Below are 25,204 nucleotides of genomic sequence, written 5' to 3' on the forward strand. Positions count from 1 at the left end.
ATGATATGAAAATGAAAATTTTGACAAGTATGATAAAAGGTGTTCTCCGCAACACTGTCACCCAAAATATATAAGGATGCAGCAAAAGAGACTAGCAGTCAAAAGTTTTAGATTACATGGTAATTTCTTATGATTCTGCTACAACAAATCAGGCAAAAGTTATTTTTATCAAGGTAAAGTCTCAAAAATCAGTGGAGTAAGAAATCTTTGAAACTTGCAGGAGACATACATCACTTAATCCTCCAAGGTTAAGTTCTATTTATCTCATTGAAAATCTTTTGGAGTGACTGCAGGCAAAGAGGCTGTAAATTATTGGGTTTTCTATGTTTTCATTTTCTGGAGCTCCATCTCCTTTGCACTTTAACTTGTACAAACACACCCACCTTTAAGACACATATACCAACTCCCAGGGATCTTTTGCTCTTTTATCAGGCTGTTTAGTATCAAAATTATACTATAAAGCTTTGGTTTGAATAACATACAAATTCTGTGGTATGGCAATAAAAAAAGACAACTACTTCAGGAAAAAGCCTGCAGGTGGCCTAATATAGTCAAGATGTTGAACTCTAATCTGTAGATTACATACGTAGAGCAATTTGCAAGGTCTGTGTTTCAGGAACAAGGTGAAAAGTATTAATCATAAATAAGAAGAGAGAGGGGAGAGCTGAGAAGAGCAATAGTAATTCAAGTCTGTATTAACTCTTCCTCCACCAGGAAAGGCACAGTCCTGGGGAGACAGCAAATAGAGTGTGGGTCTATGGGTGGAGTAACACTCTCTGAAAGACCCAGTCAGGCAATGACAAAGTCCAACACTAGGAAGAGCTGAAAGAATAGAGGTCACCAGGGCTGAAGGTTTAGCTCCCCATCTGCAGACACTTGAGGACCCACAGAATAGGTATAATAGCTATTTGTGGTCATCATATAGATAACCCATTTGCAATACAGTTGCACTTCATTAGAGTGAGTTTCTTCACTTATCAATGTCAAGAAATGAATCAACTGAAATAATGATCTAATGTTAATTAGAGGCTCTGCTTGGCAGGAATTTATCTCTTTTATTAGCACAAATGCGTAAAACACCTAAATAAGAGTGTTGAGTAAAGCTTTTGAAACAAATTCCATGAGGGAAAATAAGAAGGCTCCTTGGTAGTTAAAATTAAGGCTGAGAATCAGAGACTAACAAAGTAGTTATAGCCCATTTCCACAATCTTCCCTTCCTTCTAATCTTATCTCAGACATTACAGGCTAATAACGAAAATTAGAACTTTCAGACTGAGGCAACTTAGTGAGGAAATTTGCTCTCAGGGTTTAAAGAACACAAGCTCAGTAAGTGTCTTCTGTAGTCAAGAGGACATCTTTGACTTTTGAAAGATAGATAGAGTCTAAGAGGTGATGCTGAAAAGGAGGGAAAACCTAGCTGCTGACTGATTCTGACCTTTTCCAGGCATATCAGTTCAAGTCCTTCAAAAAGCAAATGCCAGACACAAGCACAATCTCTTGCAGCCAACTGTGGAACACACCTATTAGAGGAAACACATGTGAAAAACAAAGAGGAAAGGGAGCAAGCAGCAGGTGAGAAGGGCCTTTGGGTCTGTCCAAAAAGCAGATCTAATCCCTAGGAAGAAAGAGAATATTGAGTAGGAGAGCTTCACACTGCAGTGTAACTCTGCAAAAGTCTCAACCACGCCAACAGGACACCACAGAGCAAAGACTGCCAGTGAGCAGATCCCTGAACTGGTCAGGAATGGCTCCACTCTAGCAATCCCATCAATGTCAGACAGTAACTGAAGCAACGCAGAGAGGACACGGCCTCAGCAATAATGCTGCAGGAGATCCCAAAATACAGTGGCTGAAGGCTGTGGGCGACTACAAGCTCCATGGCAGGTTCTCTCAAGATGGGAGCGATGAGCTCTGCCGAGGCTGCCACAGCCCACCCTTGTGCTGCAAGGATCCACTTCTACACTCATGTTGGGAAGCAGGTGCTCCACAGTTCCTGTGGGCCTCTCCTAAGGTGACACTCAGAAGAAAAATATGAGCAGGACAAACATGGTCCCCATTACTGCAATTATTCTCAGGGCTGCAACTCACCTCCGTCCTCTAGTATCTATCAAAATTCCCCTCCCTCTCACCTATCACTTCTGCAGGTCTTGGTAGCTGGTGTGATTAAGTGACCCAAACACTCTTTAGGTCTCTGAAAGTGTTAGTTGCTCAGTCATGTCCATCTCTTTGCCACCCCCCATGGACTGTAACCCACCAGGCTCCTATGTCCCTGGGATTCTCCAGGCAAGAATACTGGAGTGGGTTGCCATGCCCTTCTCCAGGGGATCTTCTCAACCCAGGGATCAAACCCAGGTCTTCCACATTGCAGGCAGATTCTTTACCATCTGAGCCACCAGGGAAATCCTTAGGCGTCTGAGCCTCTGGCAGTCATATCTTCATCATCCCAGGGTAGTTGTGACATGTCCATTCATGTTAAAATTAGTGGCTCACTCGAGTGCCACCCATAGTCAACCTGCTGCCACTGTGCAGAAGCAATTTTACCTCTTTTAGCTCATCTGGGTCCTGCCTGTTGGGCCCTGACACAAGAGTCTAAAGTAAACCATTGCAACCACAGTTTGCAGTGAAACTGTAGCCTTGCTATGTCCTCTATGGAAAGACTGCACCCACTATAGGACTGGGACAACTAACCATGCAGAGCTCAGAGGTGCAGAGATACACACAGCTACATGAAGTACCCCAGTGGAACACTGGGAGCTACAGTAAGTAGAACTACCTGTTTCCACCTCCTGCTTCCCAGACCATGCAGCCTGGGGATAGAGAATCAAGTGGAAATTTCTAATTTAGTGCCTATACTGCATCCTGAAAGATGGCAGCCCATCCTTGCAGAGTATTTCCTCTGAGTTGGAGCTTCATCTGTGGCTTCTCAAGGCTGTTTCAGCACTCCAAGAGGCCAACTGCCTCTGGATGGTACAGTTTGTGATACAACCAGTGGACGCCAAGGCACAGCACCCCTTCCTCACCAATACACACACACACACAAACACACATCTCCCAACAAACTCAGTCCCTTGTTCTAATGCTGCATTGTATGTGATTCCATACCTGTGGATCAAGGACTCAATTGGTAACATTAAACATATACTAAGTTGACAAGTAAAAATGATTAATTATATGCTAAATTTAAAAATCAATAAAATAGTTATTGCCCCAGAAGCCCAGAATCAAATACCCACAGCAATGTCCTACTTCATCAATACATACCATACTTTTAACAAGAACATATAAATGCTCTTCAGGTATTGAAAAGCCATCATCACAAACCCTTAATCATAATCACTGAAAATACTCAAGTGGTAACAAAAATGTATTTTTATGCCCAATATTTATTAGTTGGCAACAGTTAATGCTAACCATAATTTCCATTGGGTTGGTCACAAAGTTCATTAGGGTTCTTCAAAAAACCAAAATGAAAAATCGAAATGAACTTTGTGGCCAACCCAATAAAATTAATTGGTAATATTTAACAAGTTCAGTTCTATGAATTTTAAATTATTATACTGTACATTTTTAAATCCAAATTTTACAACAAAATGATGATGTATATGTTGCTATTTTTAGATTATATATCTAATTCAAGTTCAAATAATCAAATTACTAAATTAATGTATATCACTAATATATTTATTCAAAGATTGCTAAATAATCTTTTCTATTTTCAGACTCATTCTAAATAGAAACTCTAAACTGTCCATGGCCAGGTTTATTATGCTAACTTCATTTGAATAAGTAATGAACTTAGAAAATAAATCTACACGGACAATTTCAGAACAATGCAATATGTCCAAAAGCAGGATAAAAAATGACACTAACTTAATTTTTTCTCTCGACAGTCAAGAAGATTTATTAATATAGGATGCTTCTGAGGGATACAAGCAGGCAGGCAAGGAGCTCTGCCAACACAAACTTAAATTCAGAGTAATTTTCTTCCTAAAAGCCCAAAGCAGTTGTTTGTTTCTTTCTTTCCCATATGCCCCATATGTTGACAATGGTCTTGTTTATGAAGAAAAGGAAATCTGCAACTCACCTTTGTACACCATAAGGCCTTTCCAAAATAGGCTCTTTGAATGGAGGAGGAATGTGACCAAAATAATCAGGATAAGCCACTTCTGAATATTCTGGGACAGACTTTGTATTTTTCACAATCTCAATATAAAGATCAGAGTCATGGAGTGTTGGTACATCAGGGACTTCAACTGACGCTTGTTCCACTGATGAAGTAGACTCCGTGTCTTCATCATCTTCAGTTTCGACTCCGGTACAGCAGAGCTTGCCTAGCTGAACCGTTCTTCCCTCAAACAGAACATTTCCACAAGCAGCCACATGTGAACATGCTTTAGTGCATGTAAGGACAGTGACAGGGAGACTATAGTCCTTCATTCCTGCAGTAAAACCTGGGGCTGTTTGAGATGGAATATTCTGCAACGTAATTCGGTCCAAGGCCTTCACTATATCATTGTTTAAGCCGTGGCCTGATGAAATAGTTCTATTTTGATCACCGAGCTGCTGTTGTAATGTTCTGTCATTATCTTTAATGTCTTCTTTTGCCAGATCCACAGAGGCAGGTTTCTTATTACCTTCATCTCCTTTAGGAGACACAGTCGTCTTCATTACAATTCCTTTCCTTAAATTGCCTGAATTCCCAGATGCTTCCTCTCCCGCTGTGGGAACAACAATAGGACCACGAACTTTTCCCTCAAATACAAAAGGCTTTGGTTCTTTGGAGATTAAATCATAGCCCTTTGAAAATAAAAAAAATGTTTAATCTTTTATGTGTAAATATTAACACATATTAAAACACATACAAAACTAAGATCATATTTTATATGCTGATTCAGAAACCTAACAAGTGAAAATTTTAAAGATGGATACAACAGGTACATTTTAAATTTGCTAACAGAAGATAAAATGTTTAACCAGCACAAAATTCATTACACTTATTTTACTATTATAAAAATAGTTCCTATAAATAACAAATATGGGAAGTTTTAGGAAAGCATAAAGACATTAATATCATCCAAAATCTATTAAAGGAAATACAACAGCTAAATTGTTATTCATTGATTCAACAGATATTTAGAGTGGTTGTTTTGTGCCAAGCACTGTTTCAGGCACTTAAGATTAATCAGGTTAAAAGAAAAAAAAAAAACAAAAAACTCTTCCCCTTTGTAGCTTATATTCTTCCAGGGAAGAAGGGGAGAGGACTGTCAAAACCAAAATTAATAAACATTATGAAAATTTATTTTATGGAATGTTAGAAAGGGGTAACGGAGGAAAGGGGTAATAGGAATCAGGAGTGCTGGGGGAGGAGAGGTAGGTGACAGTATCAATGCCATTGGTTAGGGAGGCCTCACTGAGCAGATACAAGCAAAGACAGTGAAGGTTGCTGGTACCCAGGCCCCTGAGTGGGAGAAGGCCTGGTGTGGTCAGAGAACAGAAAGGAGTTAACGTTAAGATGGCCAGAACTGAAGGACCAAGATGAATTCCAAGGGGTAAAGAGGGCCAGATACTGTAGGGCCCTGCAAGCTATTTTAAGAATTTTGGTTTTTACCCTGAAAGAGACTGGGAGTCACTGGAAGGTTTTGAGAAGAGTGCCATGACATGACTTATTTGGGGAGGGAGGAGCAGACAAAAACCAAAAACTGTAGTACAGTGTTTCTTAACAACAGCATTTAAACATTTGGGGCTAAATAATATTTTTGTTTAATTTGGTTCTATCTTTCTGGGGAGGAGCAGGGCTCCAGAGTGGGGTGGGTATAGAAGTCAGAAGACCAATTAAGAGTCTTCTGAAGGGACTTCCCTGATGGTCCAGTGGTTAAGAATCCCCCTTCCAATGCAGGGGACATGGGTTTTATCCTTGGTTGGGTAACTAAGATCCCACATGCCAAGGGGCAACTAAGCCTGCACACTGCAACTACTAAGCCTGTGTGCTCTAGAGCCTGTGAGCCACAACTAGAGAGAAGCCCACGCCACAGTGAAGATCCTGTGTGCCTCAACTGAGACCCAGCACTGCCAAATAAAAATAAATAAACAAAAAATGTTTTTAAGAATCTTCTCCAGTTACCTACAGAAGCTGGTAAGAAGTGGTTGTATTTTAACTGCACTGTGAGCCAGAGACAGGATATCCTAAAATTGACCTGATACAGGGTAGAAGGTACAAATAGAGGTCACAGATGATGCTAAGTGTTTGCCTGAACAACTGAAAAGCATCAGGAGCTAGCTCTGATATGTTAAATGTGAGCTATTCATATACAGACAAGGACGTAAAGCAGGCAAATGGATGTATGCTTCAAGAACTCAGAAGAAAGCTGTATACAGAAGATGTAAACTTGACAGCCATTTACATACAGATACTACTCTAAGCCATGAGACTGGAAATTATCAGTGGAAAGACACAGAGAGGAAAAAGACTGCACCTTGGGATACTACAATCTTAAAGAGGTTGAAAAACGAAAATGAAACAACAGGATATGGGGAAGGAAAAACTGTGCTGGAAAGATAAAAAACCAGGAAAGCAAAGTGTCCTGGAAGACAAGTTTAAAAAAGTATACGACTGACAGATCAAGTAGTCTTTTCTCTTTCTATACTTTTAGACATTATTTTGATCTATATAACACTTTATCAAAGAAAATACCTCAATTAAGCTAACCTTTATTCTATTGTTTGGCATTAAATCTTTTACAAATTAGGGAAGGATTTAAGCCATTTCCAAAATTTTGCTATTAGAAAGAACTCTGCAATGAACATCCTTTTGCATAAAATTTTTTGTTTAGGATAATTTCCTAAGCACTGAAATAAAATTACAGGGTCAGATACTAATCAATTTTAATGTTTAACACAAGTTGCCCAAATGCTTTCCAAAAAATACTTATATTAATACTATTCCCAGTAACTTTATATAAGAGTATCTAATTCAACTTCTGTATTCTTTGACAACATTAGGTACTACAGTTTTTAAAAGCTTTTTCTAAAGTGGTAGATAAGAAGTATCATCTTATTACCACTTTAATTACTACTGGAAAAGCAAACAATTTTCCATACATCTATTAATCAGTTTAATTCTTCATAGGTAACATATTTGTTGCTAGAATATAGGGTTTTTCTTGTTTTGTAGTATAAATTCGCACATTTATTTACACGCACACACACACACACACTCATATACATACACACACACATACACAAATACACATCCCTTAATCCATTTTTACAACAATTTTTCTGGATTTGCAATTCATCCTTTAATTGTGTTTAACTTCTACACACACATGATGTAGTCAAAATTAAGAATCTTATCCTCTGTGATTCACTCTTTGAATGTCCACTATATTAAAAAAAAAAAACTGAATCAAACATAATTCACTTTCAATCTCTGTACTCTTATCTAGTCCCAGGAGACAAGGAGGTACAAAGGAAGTAATGGGTAAGTCTCTCTGCATTAAAAGGGTTGAAGAGAAGACATCTGCATTTAAAAAAATCTGTTGTAGGAAACCTGGTGGGCTAGGTATCTACCCGACAGAAACATACACAATTGTTGGGTAAGATATTAAGGTATTTTGGAAGTTTCCTAGTGGTCTAGTAGTTGGGATTCAGTACTTGCACTGCTATGTCCTGGGTTCAATCTCTGGTCAGGCAACCAAGATAACCACAAGCCATGTAGCATGGCCAAAAAAAAAAAAAAAGAAGAAAGAGATATACTAAAAGATACTATGTATAACAACAAGTAAATAAGAAAACAAGGGAAAAGACCAAATAATAAGTGAAGACAGGACCCCAAAGTTGATCCCAAACTGAAGGAGGTTTTCACTTGGAAAACAATTTGTAAAAACAGGTGACCAGGGGTTTAGGTTTTCCTATCTCAAAAAATATAAAGAACAGGACAGTAACCCAGAGCTTTCATAAGGTAGGGAGCCCAACAGAAGACCCCTCCTCCCATGAAGATGGAACCCCAGAAAACTAAATCTTCAATATAGAGGACCTAGAAACACCCCACCACAAACCAAATAACAGCAAGGAAAGACAACAGTCTCAAACCTTAGCACTAAGAGGTTGAAGAATAGCACTACTCACAAAATGATACCAAAAGCCTGCCATCAAATCACATGAATCTATAGCCTGATTCACATTACCTGGGTGGTACAGAAACCCTCAATGAAGAATTTAATCTATTACAGTGCCTGTCAAAACCAACAACAACAAAAATTTCTGGAATTTCCACAAACAAAATTATTAAGAAAATGAGCAAAAAGAATTGATGCTTTTGAACTGTGGTGTTGGAGAAGACTCTTGAGAGTCCCTTGGACTGCAAGGAGATCCAACCACTCCATCCTAAAAGAAGTCAGTCCTGAATATTCACTGGAAGAACTAATGCTGAAGTTGAAGTTCCAATACTTTGGCCACTTGATGCGAAGAGCTGACTCATTGGAAAAGACCCTGATGCTGAGAAAGATTCAAGGCAGAAGAAGGGGACAACAGAGGATGAGATAGTTGAGTGGTATTTCCAACTCAGTTGCCATGAGTTTGCGCAAACTCCAGGAGATGGTGAAGGACAGGGAAGCCTTGGTGTGCTGCAGTCAATAGGGTCACAAAGAGTCAGAGTGACTGAGTGACTGAATGACAACAAAGTTTGCCTTTGAATTTCCCTAGTGGCTCAATAGTAAAGAATCTCCCTGTAATGCAGGAGACACAGGTTTGATCCATGGGTCAGGAAACACCCTGGAGAAGGGAATGGCTATCCACTCCAGTATTCGTGCCTGGGAAATCCCATGGACAGAGTCTGGTGGGCCAAAATCCAAGGGGTCACAAAAGAGTTGGATATGATGAAGTGACTAAACAACAACAACAAAGTTTTCTTTTATAATAAAGAGAAAGAAGAAACAAAGACCCTAATTAACTTCAGAATTTAGTAAAAACACATTTACCATTTAATCAAGATTAACTAGAATTTCTGCATATATATCAAATTTATACTTTAAATGAATACAAGTTTTGTACATAAATTATACCTCAAGAAAGTTTAATAAAACAAAAATAACAAGACTTCAAAGTTTTCAAACAAAGGTGAAAAAAGATAAATGAGGAAAAAAATAATCCAAATGAAAGCAAGAGAAGATACAGAGATGAAACAAACAAAAATACAAAATAAGATCTCTTAACTCAAATATATGAATAATTATAAGTAATCTACATGCTCTAGTTAAATACGAAAGACTCAGGGTTTAGTCTCAAAATCCAAGTATTAAGACATGCTGTTTAACAGATAAACAACTAAGGATACCAAAAAGTTGGTGAAAAGATTTTGAAAGATACTAGGCAAGTAACTAAAATTTATGTAACTATATCAATATTAAAAAAAAAAAAAAACTTTTGGCTTCAAGTCTTAGAGATAAAAACTAACTTCACTAAAAGGTTCAACTCAAAAGGAAAAGAAATCAATTTACACTTATACACAATAAATAATAAGTTTCCAAAAATAATGTAACAAAAACTGACAGACATGCAAAAAGACAGAAACAAATTCACAATCATAGTGAGAAATCTTTAATACACTTTTCTCAGTAATTGATAACACAGGAATAAAAATTTATAAGGACAGAAAAGAACTTCTAAATATAATTAACAATCTTGTTCTTGTATAGGCAAATATACAATTGGGCCTAATGGGAGCAGAATGTTTTTCAAAGACATGAGAAATAGTAGCAAAAGATGACCTCGTTCAAACTCATAAGATAAACCTCAAAAATTTCAAAAGATTATAATCATAAAGAGATGTCCTCTCACTGTACTACAATATGCTAGAATTCAATAAAAAGATGAAGAAACTGCAGATTAAGGAGGCAACTTAAACATTATCCAAGGAAAAAACCATAATGGACAAAAAGCTTCAAAACAAAGATAAAGAGGGCAATAAATAGCAAAATCTGTTTGATGCAACTAAAACAGTCATTAAAGGAAAATTTATAGCCTAAAATGTAAATATTAGAAGAAAGGACTGAAAACTACTAGATTAAGTTGATTAAAAAGAGAGAGAGAGAGAGAACGAAATCAGGAAAAATAAAGACATGGCATATTAAGCATATCATTTAGAAACACGGGGATTAATTTCAAAAACATATGGAAAGTTGATTGTAGGAAACAGTAGATAGGAAGGAGGAAACATTTTTTTTCCAATTAAACTATGTAAAACTATTTGCTCTTTAAACTCTGTCCATGCATAACTAATAAAAATTTAAAGCCAAATTTAAAAGAAGGGAGAAAAACAACAAAGTCCATATGGTAAATGACATTATGCTAATACAGATGTATGAAAGAAGAGCTGTGAAAATGCAGGATTCTGATACTTCTAATATTCTGCCATCAAGAAACAAAAGGAAACAAAACTATACTTATCACAACAAATAAATAATTATAGCTTTAAATGCATGCACTAAGTCCCCTTGAAAAAGTCTGTTGTTAATTATGCTGTTAATTCTGTTGACTTTAAATGCACTCATTTTACCTTCATCAGGCCATTGAATAGTACCTTTAATACATCTGGAAATAAACTGAGTGGTGTTAAGGATACAAACAAACACATCAGGTAATTTTAACTTCAGAGATTGATGTTGAAAGTGACATGCAAATCCAAGTGGAAAAAGTCATCATCAGTATTATTTCTGTTCAATAACTCATGACCTGCTAGTATTTGATACAATGATAGCTGAAAAGATTCTTCTCAACACTTCCTATTTCAGTTCAGTTCAGTTCAGTCGCTCAGTAGCGTCTGACTCTGGGACCCCATGAACCGAGCACACCCGGCCTCCCTGTCCCTCACCAACTCCTGTAGTCCACCCAAACCTATGTCCATTGTGTCGGTGATGCCATCCAACAATCTCATCCTCTGTTGTCCTCTTCTCCTACTGCCCTCAATCTTTCCCAGCATCAGGGTCTTTTCAATGAGTCAGCTCTTTGCATCAGGGGGCCAAAGTATTGGAGTTTCAGCTTCAGCATCAGTCCCTCCAATGAACACCCAGGACTGATCTCCTTTAGGATGGTCTGGTTGGATCTCCTTGCAGTCCAGGGGACTCTCAAGAGTCTTCTCCAACACCACAATTCAAAAGCATCAATTCTTTGGCGCTCAGCTTTCTTCACAGTCCAACTCTAACATCCATGCATGACGACTGGAAAAACCATAGCCTTGACTAGACGGACCTTTGTTGACAAAGTAATGTCTCTGCTTTTGAATATGCTATCTAGGTTGGTCATAACTTCCTTCCAAGGAGTAAGCATCTTTTAATTGCATGGCTGCAGTCACCATCTGCAGTGATTTTAGAGGCCAAAAAAATAAAGTCTTGACACTGTTTCCACTGTTTCTCATCTATTTGCCATGAAGTGATGGGACTGGATGCTGAATGCTTAGTTTTCTGAAGGCTGAGCTTTAAGCCAACTTTTTCACTCTCCTCTTTCACTTTCATCAAGAGGCTCTTTAGTTCCTCTTCACTTTCTGCCATAAGGGTGGTGTCATTTGCATATCTGAAGTTATTGATATTTCTCCCGGCAATCTTGATTCCAGCTTGTGCTTCTTCCAGCCTAGCATTTCTCATGATGTATTCTGCATAGAAGTTAAATAAGCAGGGTGACGATATACAGCCTTGACGTACTCTTTTCCCTATTTGGAACCAGTCTGTTGTTCCATGTCCAGTTTTAACTGTTTTCCTGACCTGCATACAGATTTTTCAAGAGGCAGGTCAGGTGATTTGGTATTCCCAACTCTTTCAGAATTTTCCACAGTTTATTGTGATCCACACAGTCAAAGGCTTTGGTACAGTCAATAAAACAGAAATAGACATTTTTCTGGAATTCTCTTGCTTTTTGATGATCCAGTGGATGTTGGCAATTTGATCTCTGGTTCTTCTGCCTTTTCCAAAACCAGCTTTAACATCTGGAAGTTCATGATTCATGTATTGCTGAAGTCTGGCTTGGAGAATTTTGAGCATTGCTTTACTAGCGTGTGAGAGGAGTGCAATTGTGCAGTAGTTTGAGCATTCTTTGACATTGCCTTTTGTTGGGATTGGAATTAAAACTGACCTTTTCCAGTCCTGTGACCACTGCTGAGTTTTCCCAATTTGCTGGCATGTTGAGTGCAGCACCTTCACAGCAGTCTTGTAGGATATGAAATAGCTCAACTGCAATTCCATCACCTCCACTAGCTTTGTTCATAGTGATGCTTCCTAAGGCCCACTTGACTTCACATTCCAGGATGTCTGGCTCCAGGTGAGTGTGAGTGATGATACCATCATGATTATCTGGGTAGTGAAGATCTTTTTTGTACAGTTCTTCTGTGCATTCTTGCCACCTCTTCTTAATATCTTCTGCTTCTGTTAGGTCCATGCCATTTCTGTCCTTTATTGAGCCCATCTTTGCATGAAATGTTCCCTTGGTATCTCCGATTTTCTTGAAGAGATCTCTAATCTTTCCAACTGAGCTATCATTGGTTCCTATTTAGAACCAACCAATGATAGCTCAGTTAGTAAAGAATCCACCTGCAGTGCAGAAGACCCCAGGTTGATTCCTGGGTTAGGCAGATCCACTGGAGAAGGGAGAAGCTACCCACTCCAGTGTTCTTGGGTTTCACTTGTGGTTCAGCTGGTAAAGAATCCACCTGCAATGCAGGAGACCTGGGTTTGATCCCTGGGTTGGTAAGATCCTCTGGAGAAGGGAAAGACTATCTACTCTAGTATTCTGGCCTGGAGAATTCCACAGACTGTATAGTCCATGGGGTCGCAAACAGTTAGACACGACTGAGTGACTTTCATTTCACTTTTCACACTTAGTAAAAAAAAACCTACTTTTCTCTATTCGCACATCAACTGCCATTTTTATGCACAGTATATAATTTTTATATGTATATAAGACAGAGATGAAAATAGATCATTTCTTCACAGAATAATCAATTCCTACCCCAAATCCCTTCCACAATATTTGTTCTGCTTTGAATTGCCAGTGTTTGTTATCACTGGGTTTTTTAGTGGGCACAAAAGTGTTAAAAGAGCAGCCAGATACTTCCTGTAGGTTGCATGAAAGAAAAATACCTGCATTCTTTCTCAAATGCCTCTTCCTGCCTTCTTCTTTTTCTTTTTGACAAATATCCTCTCCTTCACTCCTGTCCTCTTTCCCGACTTCCTCTGTCCTATCACTGATTTCAACATACCCTCCAACGTCCGCCAAATCTATGGAGTACCAAGACAGTAGGCGAGGGAGAGAGGGAGCAACTTGCTGCCTCTTCCATCGCATCCAAAGCTCATTGTTTTCCAAAGAAAAACCTGAATAATTAGAATTGTGAAATGTAAAACATTAGCTAGCAAGTACTTCTCTATTTTTATCTCTCAATAGCTTTGCATTTAAGTCTTTTTCTTTAAGCAACTGGAAATTAAGTGTGAAACTTGAGGGAAGGGGTTTACATAAGTAAATCCAAGATTATATGATTCAAACCCTTCATTTTACAGTTTAAGCTCCTGGGCAGTTTCAGGAACCCACAAATGAGCAGCAGAGTGAGTGCTAAAAATTAGATCTACTACTTGCCATCAATTCAATCAGCTTTATCATTTAATAGCTATGCAATCCAGGTTGTATATTATATTCTAGAAAATAAATGAGGATTTGTTGTTGTTCAGTCACCAAGTTGTGTCTGACTCTTTGCGATCCCATAGACTGCAACACATCAGGCTCCCCTGTTCTTCATTATCTCCCAGAGTTCACTCAAACTCATGTCCCTTGAGTTGGTGATGCGATCTAACCATCTCATCCTCTGCGGCCCCCTTCTCCTTTTGCCTTCAATCTCTCCCAGCATCAGGGTCTTTTCCAAAGAGTTGGCTCTTTGCATCAGGTGACCAAAGTACTGGAGCTTCAGCTTCAGCATCAGTTCTTCCTGATGAATATTCAGGGATGATTTCCTTTAGGATTGACTGGTTTGATCTCCTTGCTGTGCAAAGGATTCTCAAGAGTCTTCTCTAGCACCACAGTTTAAAAGCATCAATTCTTTGGTGCTCAGCCTGCTTTATGGTCCAACTCTCTCATCCATGCATGACTACTAGAAAAACCATAGACGGACTTTGGTCAGCAAAGTGATATCTCTGCTTTAATACACTGACTAGGTCTGTCATAGCTTTCCTTCCAAGAAGCAAGCCTCTTCTAATTTGATGGCTGCAGTCACCATCCACAACAATTCTGGAGCCCAAGAAAAAAAATCTGTCACTGTTTCCACATTTCCCCCTTCTTGCCATGAAGTGATAGGACCAGACGCCATGATCTTCGTTTTTTGAACACTGAGTTTTAAGCCAGCTTTTTCACTCTCATCTTTCACCCGTATCGAGAGGCTCTTTTGTTCCTCTTCACTGTCTGCCATTACAATGGTATCATCTGCATATCTGAGTTTATTGATATTTCTCCTGGCAATGAATTCTTTAAGTTGCTTCATAAGGAGAGTTGACTTCTTGTCAACATTTCAGAAACAACTTCCAGCTGTCCTCATTCCCTGACATTCCATGATTATATGGTGACTATTAGGAAAAACAATTTAACTAGCACAGACTATATTTTTAATTAAGTATTTTCTCTCATCAGAAATGCCATTCTAATGCTTTTTCAAAGTTATTAAAAACTATGTCAATTATTTTGATTAAAAGACTGATTAAAAAATTTAAAAGCTAGTCCAAAATTTAAATGACCTAGTTCTCTCATTTTACAGATAGCAGTTTCTCATTTTGCAGCTCAGAATGTTGGAACAATTCTCCAAAGTCACTCAGAAAAGCAATGCTAAGTTCAACTTTTAGAAATGAAATGCAGAAAGGAAAGAGTGATTATGGGTCTAAGAAAAAAGAACTCTTTCTTAAAATGAGTTAAGATTCTGAATTATCTATATTTATACCTGAAAATCATCAACAAGCTCAGGGAAAAGGTGTTCATACATTTTAAGTTCTTCTATTGTTCGTCCTGGTTCTTGCTGGGGTTTTAGTTTGTTAATATCCGTTTCAATATCATCATTCTGAAATAATAAAAGTGGAATGTCATTAATTAAGAAAAGTACATTTCAGACTTAAAGTTTCCAAATTATTAATTACATGCACACAGAGAATAATCACTACAGAAAGCCTGCATAAATTTCATTGTAAACTAAAACTTGCTTATATTTTTTGGTTGTTGTATTATTGTTGTCTTGGTTGTTTTGTTTTCTTTTAATCAAAGATTATTCTAACATAATACAGTATTTGGGCTCCTCAAGATAAAAAAACTAACATCAAGATCAATACAAAAGTATGCTCCCTGCCCCCAATCTCACTAACTGCCATCATTTTGCTTAGATTAAAGGGCAGTACAACTTCAGAAAACTAAACTGAAAAACCTAAGTATATGATGGTAGCGGTGATAATCAAAATAACTTTTATCAAGCAATGAAAATATGTGAGGCAATATGCTAAGGATTTTACCTTATGATCTAATTTAATCTGCGTAAGAATACTGTAAAGTAGTATCATCATCTCCATGTAACTAAAGAAGAGACTGAAGTACAAAGAGATTAAGTGGCTTGCAAACAAAAGCAGAATGTAAAATCAATCAGTGATTTCAGAGAATACACTGTTAGCCAACATAATGCACTGCCTCAAGAGAAAGCAATGGTTTTCACACACTCTTATATTCCATGGTCAATAAAGCTCCCTTAGAAAAGATTCAGTATCATCATTCACTCTGTTGTTCAGGGAAAAAAACACTGAGGAGTGAAACAACAGCTGGAAATGATTTCCATGTCTCTTTGGGCAAAAAAATACAGGATAAATGTAAAGAAATATGACTTCATAGGAAAATGTATATTAATTATTGTATCATATACATAAAATAGATAATTTCATATATCCTTAAATTATGCTTTGAAGAACCAAAAATATGTAATTTTCTTGATTAGCATCTATTAAAGTATATAATATTTTCAAAATAATAAAAAAACTTTAAAGATATTCCTTTCTCTAAACATACTAGCAGTCCAATATTCAGTATTAATTTATGATAATACAGCTTTACAGCGTGTCCATTTGAAAAAAAATTTTTTTAATTTACCTGTAAAATAGGGCACAGTGAGGAAAGAAAACTACTCTCAGAAGTCAACAGCAAAATATTTGTGTTTTGGTTTGGGGAAAAACAAAAATAAACAGCTCCTAACACATTCAGGAAAAATAAACCTCCTACTTCTTAAAATTCTTCTAAAATTATGGAGGGAAAAAAAGAATACATTGAAGTTTATAAACTGATGAGTTCTGACAATCTGAAGACAAATCTTCTAGAACCTCCAAATTTCTACAAATTTTCCGAACTCTGAAAAATCTAGGGCAAAGAGAATGGAATCACTACAGGTTTAACAACTGTGTTCAAGTGTGATTGCAGTCTCTACAACTGATAAACTTTCTGTGTCTTTGGTTTCCAGTTATCAGCCCTGTAAAGCAGAGGTAATAATGCCATATACCTTACAGGATTTAATGACTACTGTAGGCATACCCAGACACAGGTTCAGTTCCAGACCACCACAATAAAACAAATGTCGCAATAAAGCAAGTTGGGGGAATTTTTGGTTTTCCAATACATATGAAAGTTATGTTCACACTATAATGTGGTCCATTAAGTGTTCAATACATAATGTCTAAAAAAAACAATTAATACCTTAGTTTAAAAATATTCACTGCTAAATAATTACAATCAAAATCACTGGCCACAGATCACCATAACAAATATTAAAAATGAAAAAGTTTGAAACATTGTAAAACTACAAAAAAATGTGACACAGAGACATTAAGTGAGCAAATGCTGTTGGAAAAATGGCACCAAAGGACTTGTCCCACATAAGATTACCACAAACCTTCTCCAATTCGTTAAGAACACAGTCTCTGCAAAGCACAATAAAGCCAAGTGTAATAAAACAAGGTATGTCTATATATGTGAGGCACATGGACTAGCACAGGGCTATGTGGTCAATAAATTCAATCTACTACTTTTTCTTATTAAATAATTGCTGTGTTAAGGTAAGATGGGATAAATGTGAGCAATCTCAGATACCCTAGTGAGGAACACTGCCAGTAACTCTTTCTTACAGATGTGAATGCCAAAAAAGAAATCTGTGGAAATGTTCTACATTAAAGGAGACTTAAGAAACAAGATAGTTAAATGCAATACCTGATGCTAGATTCTATACTGGAGAGGAAAAAAAATCTTATAAAGGACACAATTAGATCAGCTAAGAAAATGGAATGTGGATGGTAAAGATAAAAATGATACTATCACTTTAAATGTATTAAGCTGGTGACTGTATTGGGTTATATAGGAGAGAACAGCCAGTCCCCCATGTCCACATGTTGCCATGCCTCAGATTCAACCAACCATGGCTTGAAAATACTGAAGAAACACGATTCCAAAGAATAAAACATGAATTTGTGGCATGCCAATAGGAGTACATCAAGGCTGTATATTGTCACCCTGCTTATTTAACTTATATGCAGAGTACATCATGAGAAATGCTGGACTGGAAGAAGCACAAGCTGGAATCAAGATTGCTGGGAGAAATATCAATAACCTCAGATATGCAGATGACACCACCCTTATGGCAGAAAGTGAAGAGGAACTAAAAAGCCTCTTGATGAAATTGAAAGAAGAGGGTGAAAAAGTTGGATTAAAGCTCAACGGTGAGAAAACTAAGATTATGGCATCTGGTCCCATCACTTCATGGGAAATAGATGGGGAAACAGTGGAAACAGTGACTGACTTCATTTTTTTTGGCCTCTAAAATAACTGCAGATGGTGACTGCAGTCATGAAATTAAAAGACGCTTACTCCTTGGGAAAAAAGTTATGACCAACCTAGATAGTATAATTCAAAAGCAGAGACATTACTTTGCCAACAAAGGTCCGTCTAGTCAAGGCTATGGTTTTTCCAGTGGTCATGTATGGATGCGAGAGTTGGACAATGAAGAAAGATGAGCACTGAAGAATTGATGCTTTTGAACTGTGGTGTTGGAGAAGACTCTTGAGAGTCCCTTGGACTGCAAGGAGATCCAACCAGTCCATTCTGAAGGAGATCAGCCCTGGGATTTCTTTGGAAGGAATGATGCTAAAGCTGAAACTCCATTACTTTGGCCACCTCATGCAAAGAGTTGACTCATTGGAAAAGACTCTGATGCTGGGAGGGATTGGGGGCAGGAGGAGAAGGGGATGACTGAACTACATAAATAGCTGTAAGTAAAATGTAAATGCTATGTATATAGTTATTCAGTTTAGTTCAGTCGCTCAGTCGTGTCTGACTCTTTGCGACCCCATGAATCACAGCATGCCAGGCCTCCCTGTCCATCACCATCTCCCGGAGTTCACTCAGACTCATGTCCATCAAGTCGGTGTTGCCATCCAGCCTGCTCATCCTCGGTCGTCCCCTTCTCCTCCTGCCCCCAAACCCTCCCAGCATCAGAGTCTTTTCCAATGAGTCAACTCTTCACATGAGGCGGCCAAAGTACTGGAGTTTCAGCTTTAGCATCATTCCTTCCAAAGAAATCCCAGGGCTGATCTCCTTCAGAATGGACTGGTTGGATCTCCTTGCAGTCCAAGGGACTCTCAAGAGTCTTCTCCAACACCACAGTTCAAAAGCATCAATTCTTCAGTGCTCAGCCTTCTTCATAGTCCAACTCTCATATCCCTACATGACCACAGGAAAAACCATAGCCTTGACTAGACAGACCTTAGTCGGCAAAGTAATGTCTCTGCTTTTGAATATGCTACGTAGGTTGGTCATAACTTTTCTTCCAAGGAGTAAGCGTCTTTTAATTTCATGACTGCAATCACCATCTGCAGTGATTTTGGAGCCAAAAAAAATAAAGTCGGACACTGATTTACATATTATTAGGTATTATAGGTAATCTAGAGATGACAAAGTGTATAGGAGGATGTGCATAGGTTACATGCAATTGCTTCGTCACTTTATATAAGGAAATTGAGCATCTGTGAATTTTGGTATCCAAGATGGGTTCAGGGACCAATTCACCCCAGGACACTGAGAGATGACTGTATCACTGTCCTTAGGAAATACACACTAATATATTTAGGGATAAACAACCAGGATATATAAGGTATGTAACTTACCCTCAAATGATTTAAAAAAATTTTTTAAATATGGATTCATGCATATACACTGACAACCTCCAAGCAGAAAAATTAGTATCACTGTTATAAATTCCTATTGAGTTCTACTTCCCTACCAATTTCTATTTTTACATCTGTAGATTACAACATCTGTAGATATTTTTAATAAGAACCCTGAGCCAGAAAGAATAAATTATACTCAAAATACTCTGTTTAATAGACATGGAAACATACATAAAAGAAAGGTTTCCAGCAACATACAAAACTTTAAATTATAAACTTAATGTTGATCTATGAAATTTTACTATCTCTAAATACTCATATCCCAATGAATCCAAACAGTTGATTTTAACATACCTCCTGCTATCTAAGCAACACTTTGTATACAGAATGTAAACTCTCCTGACCTGCCCTAACTTAGATTCTACCAGTTCATTCACTGTATCAAATCCAGAACCACCAACATACAGTTACCCCAGATTTTCTGCCTTGAACACCAGAGCCTGTAGCTTCCCTGGTAGCTCAGACAATAAGAGTGCCTGCACTGCAGGAGAACCAGGTTTGATCCCTGGGTCTGGAAGATCCCCTGGAGAAAGAAATGGCAACCCACTCCAGTATTCTTGCCTGGAAAATCCCACAGATGGAGGAGCCTGGAAGGCTACAGTCCATGGGGTCACAAAGAGTCGGACACGACTGAGCCACTTCATTTTCTTTCCAGAGCCTGCACTGTTATTCTTCTTTGTAGCTTCTTGATGCCAGGATGCACACCATCATGTTTTCTAAACTGGCTACCTTTACAATTTTGCCAAAGCTTGCCTTGGTTATCACATAAAACTGGTTCTACATCTGCTGTTAAGATAGAAATCTCCTTCCAGTATCTTAGACTCTATCTCCAAAGACAGTCAAATACTCAGTGTAAACCAATTTCAATGTAGCATTTCAAGACAAAAAGGTCCAAGAAGACGACAGTCAAACAAACTCCCTCTGCCCCCAAAGGTACGAAAAGCTCAAACAGTTGAAAAATGAAGGAATTAAACAAATGTTTTTCTACAGATACTAAAATGGCCCCCTCTACCACTTAATAAAGCAAAATAAGTTGTGACTCAAACTTAGATTTCCTTAGACTTTAAAATCTAAGTCAGAAAGGTTAGATAAAATCTCTCTGGTCTGAAAAGAGTGAAAATACCTTATTTTAAGGCCCTTTTCAGACAATGTATTTAAAGCAACATTATTTTCCTTTCAATTGCTTAGTGTCCACAGTTATTCATGATAAAAAAGAAGTGGATAAAACAAATTAATCTACTGTTCCCTGATAGCTCAGTTGGGAAAGAATCCACCTGCAATGCAGGAGACCCCGGTTTGATTCCTGGGTCAGGAAGATCTGCTGGAGAAGGGATAGGCTACCCACTCCAGTATTCTTGACCTTCCTTTGTGACTCAGCTGGTAAAGAATCCGCCTGCAATGCAGGAGACCTGGGTTCGATCCCTGGGTTGGGAAATCCCCTGGAGAAGGGAAAGGCTATCCACTCCAGTATTCTGGCCCAGAGAATTTAGGCAAAGAGTCAGACATGACTGAATGACTTTCACTTTCAATAGCTATATATATCTACCCAATCTTTTTTCTACAATTGTGTATACATTCATAAAATTGATTGAAAACAGAAACTTATACCAACCTTAAAATTTTGATCTAGGTCATCTTCATTTTCAGTTTCATTTTCAGCGTCTAAATCAATATCATCGTTGTCATCACTTTCATCTACTACGTCATCCACTGTGATACAAAATGTGCTATAAGTAGGTCAGAGGTAAGCATTCTATAACATGCACATCCAAAAGTAGAATGTTATATATATATATAGCACCAGTATCTCAATTACTAAAGGAAAAGGAAATTACATTTTCTTATTTAAAAATGTCTCTAATGTTGTCCAGGTGTTGAAAAACCTATGAGATGAAGTGAAAATACTTCAAAATTTGGAAAAGCACTCTAAAAATGTATGGGCTTTTTTACTAATGTTGGCAAGTTCTAAAAAATTAATGTCTTATATTGCAACAGCCTGAATGAAACATCTTGTTTCCTATTTATGACACATTTCAATAACTACTTTCATCCACTTACAATTCACTTCCCATTTATTTCCCTCAATGACTGCCATGTACCAGGCACTGTGTTGTGTGCTGGGAATTTTTTAAAAGATGTGTAAATGCGGTTTCTGCCCTCAGGGCGCTTATGTAGTTAAATAGAGAAAGACTAAAAATAATTATAATATAAAAGATATATGCTAATGAAGGCATAAACTTAAAAATGCAAGGGAAAACAAGGATGGGAAATAAATACAAACTGCTTAGGACCAAGATTATTAGTAATCACTTCACAAAACAAGTAGTAAGCAGTATCATAGAGGAAAATATAGCAACTTTCTGGGTGAACTTAAGAGTGTGTGAGTGTGGCTTTTACGAAGAAGAAATGGTAACCCGAAAATAATTTTAATGATACCTTTGGAAAATAATAAGTTAATCATGACTTAACTTGTATGCTTGAGAAAGTATCAGGAAAAGCAAAGAAGAATGAGAAAGGGAAGGGTATGAGAGGCCAAGTAGTTTAGATTTTTACCCAATGGAAGACAAGTACTAGGCATTTTTAAAAGGAGAGTGGTTTAAGACTTTTGAAAAGATCACTCTGACAGGCAGGAGAAACAGAACACATATGTGGAAGGGGACCAATGAACAGAGGGAAAGACGATAACTACCTGGACCAATACAGTAGTAATGAGGATGAAAAACGAACATACATTAGAGAAAGCCCAGGAAACAGAATGCAAAAATCCATGAGGGCATGGATGTGGGGAACACAAGGAAAGACACGTAAGGGAGAACTCTGAGAGGACTCATGCAAGCAATGAGTGCACTGGGACAAAGTAGAGAATATTTTTAAAGAATATGTTCTCACACTTTGCTTTTATTTCTTATTCTATTGAGGAATAACTGACAAATGTAACTGTATATTAAAAGTGCAAGATGTGATGATATATGCTAAATCATGCTAAAATGACTGTCAGGATGAAGATAATACCTCCATCATTTCACATGGCTAACACTGTTAATACTTTGTATCTGTGTGTACATATGGTGAGAATGCTTAAGACGTACTCTCAGAAACTTTCAAATGCACAATGCCATATTAGCTAGAATGGTAAAGACTAGAGATCTCTTCAAGAAAATTAGATACCAAGGGAACACTTCATGCAAAGATAGGCTCGATAAAGGACAGAAATGGTATGAACCTAACAGAAGCAGAAGATATTAAGAAGAGGTGGCAAGAACACACAGAAGAACTGTACAAAAAAGATCTTCATGACCCAGGTAATCACGATGGTGTGATCACTCACCAAGAGCCAGACATCCTGGAATGTGAAGTCAAGTGGGCCTTAGGAAGCATCACTATGAACAAAGCTAGTGGAGGTGATGGAATTCCAGTTGAGTTATTTCAAATCCAAAAAGATGATGCTTTAAAAGTGCCGCACTCAACATGCCAGTAAATTTGGAAAACTCAGCAGTGGCCATAGGACTGGAAAAGGTCAGTTTTCGTTCCAATCCCAAAGAAAGGCAATGCCAAAGAATGCTCAAACTACCACACAATTGTACTCATCTCACACGCTAGTAAAGTAATGCTCAAAATTCTCCAAGCCAGGCTTCAGCAATATGTGAACCGTGAACTTCCTGATGTTCAAGCTGGTTTTAGAAAAGGCAGAGGAACCAGAGATCAAATTGCCAACAATCCATTGGCTCATCGAAAAAGCTAGAGAGTTCCAGGAAAACATCTATTTCTGTTTTATTGACTATACCAAAGCCTTTGACTGTGTGGATCACAATAAACTATGGAAAATTCTGAAAGAGATGGGAATACCAGACCACCTGACCTGCCTCCTGAGAAACCTATATGCAGGTCAGGAAGCAACAGTTAGAACTGGACATGAAACAACAGACTGGTTCCAAATCGGGAAAGAAGTACGTCAAGGCTGTATATTGTCACCTTGCTTATTTAACTTATATGCAGAGTACATCATGAGAAACGCTGGGCTGGAAGAAGCAAAAGCTGGAATCAAGATTGCTGGGAGAAATATCAATAACCCCAGATATGCAGATGACACCACCCTTATGGCAGAAAGTAAAGAAGAATGAAAGAGCCTCTTGATGAAAGTGAAAGAGGAGAGTTAAAAAGTTGGGTTAAAGCTCAACATTCAGAAAACGAAGATCATGGCATCGGTCCCATCACTTCACTGCAAACAGATGGGGAAACAGTGGAAAACAGTGACAGACTTTTATTTTGGGGGGCTCCAAAATTACTGCAGATGGTGATTGCAGCCATGAAATTAAAAGACGCTTACTCCTTGGAAGGAAAGTTATGACCAACCTAGATAGCATATTTAAAAGCAGAGACATTACTTTGTCAACAAAGGTCCCTCTAGTCAAGGCTATGGTTTTTCCAGTAGCCACATACAGATGTGAGAGATGGACTGTGAAGAAAGCTGAGCGCCGAAGAATTCATGCTTTTGAACTGTGGTGTTGGAGAAGACTCTGGACAGTCCCTTGGACTGCAAGGAGATCCAACCAGACCATCCTAAAAGAGATCAGTCCTGAGTGTTCATTGGAAGGACTGATGTTGAAGCTGAAACTCCAATACTTTGGCCACCTCATGCAAAGAGTTGACTCACTGGAAAAGACTCTGATGCTGGGAAAGATTGAAGGCAGGAGGAGAAGGAGATGACAAAGGATAAGATGGTTGGATGGCATCACCAACTCAATGGAGATGAATTTGAGTAAACTCTGGGGGTTGATGATGGAAAGGGAAGCCTGGCCTGCTGCAGTCCATGGCGTCGCAAAGAGTCGGACACAACTGAGTGACTGAACTGAACTGAATTGAACCATGCTATATGTTAGAGCCTCAGAACTTAATCTTCTCAAAACTAAAAATGTACGCCCTGGGATCTTATCACCCATTTACCATTCTCACAGCCCCTGGAATCCAACATTCTGTTTCTTTGAAACTGTGTTTTTTTTTTGTTGTTTCAATTCAAAGATTCCACGTATAAGTGACACCATACAGTATCTGACTTTCTCTGTCTTGCAAATTTCACTTAGCATAAATGCCCTCCAGATTCATCCATGCTGTCACAAACGATATTTATTTTTCTTATTGGCTGAATCATCTATACAAATCACTTTTCCTTTATCCATTCATCCATGGAAAGACATTAAGGTTATTTACAAATGTTGACTAGTGTAAATAATGCTGAAATGAACATGAGTATGCTGATATCTTTTTAAGATAATATATCATGTTACATTCCTACCAACAGAGTGTAAGGGTTCTGTTTTCTCCAAATCCTTGCTATTTGCTATCTCTTGTCTCTTTGACAATAGCCATTCTAAGAGGTGTGAGGGGATTTCTCTTCAAGGTTTTGGTTTGCGCTTCCCTGATGATTACTGATATACAGCACCTTTTCATTATCTTCTGGCCATTGGTACATCGTTCTTTGGGGAAAATGTCTATTCAAGTTTTTTGCCCATTTTTAATTGTACTATTCAGCTATATGAGTTCTGTGTATTTTTTATATTAATCTTTCATCAGATATATAGTTTCTAAATATCTTCTCCTATTCTATAGGTTGCCTTTTCAATAAATTCTCCTTTGCTGTGCAGAATCTTTTTAGTTTGATACAGTCCCACTTGTTTATTTTAGCTTTTGTTGCCTACGCTTTTGTTATCTTATCCAAGAAATCACTGCTAAGACCAACTACGTCAAGGATCTTTTCCCCTAAGTTTTCTTCTAGGAGTTTTATAGTTTCGGGTCTTATATGTACAGTTTATCCATTTCGAGTCAATTTTTGGGACTGGTGTAAAGCAGGGGTCCAGCTTCATTCTTTTGCATGTGGATACCTAGTTTTCCCAGCATCATTCATTAAAGAGACTGTCCTTTCCCCACTCTGTGTTGCTGGC

At 37.9% G+C, this 25,204-nt stretch overlaps 1 protein-coding gene across 1 annotated transcript in view; it reads right to left on the reverse strand.

Annotated features, from left to right (window-relative positions):
• Positions 1–25,204, reverse strand: part of AGTPBP1 (ATP/GTP binding carboxypeptidase 1) — a 191,434-nt gene that overhangs the window by 84,847 nt on the left and 81,383 nt on the right. The window contains 3 exon segments of the mRNA XM_068974119.1: positions 4,085–4,797; positions 14,963–15,079; positions 20,878–20,975. Coding sequence (XP_068830220.1) covers positions 4,085–4,797; positions 14,963–15,079; positions 20,878–20,975 — 928 coding nt within the window.

The sequence above is a fragment of the Capricornis sumatraensis genome, chromosome 6 (genome assembly GCF_032405125.1).
Source record: "Capricornis sumatraensis isolate serow.1 chromosome 6, serow.2, whole genome shotgun sequence".
Lineage (NCBI taxonomy): Eukaryota > Metazoa > Chordata > Mammalia > Artiodactyla > Bovidae > Capricornis > Capricornis sumatraensis.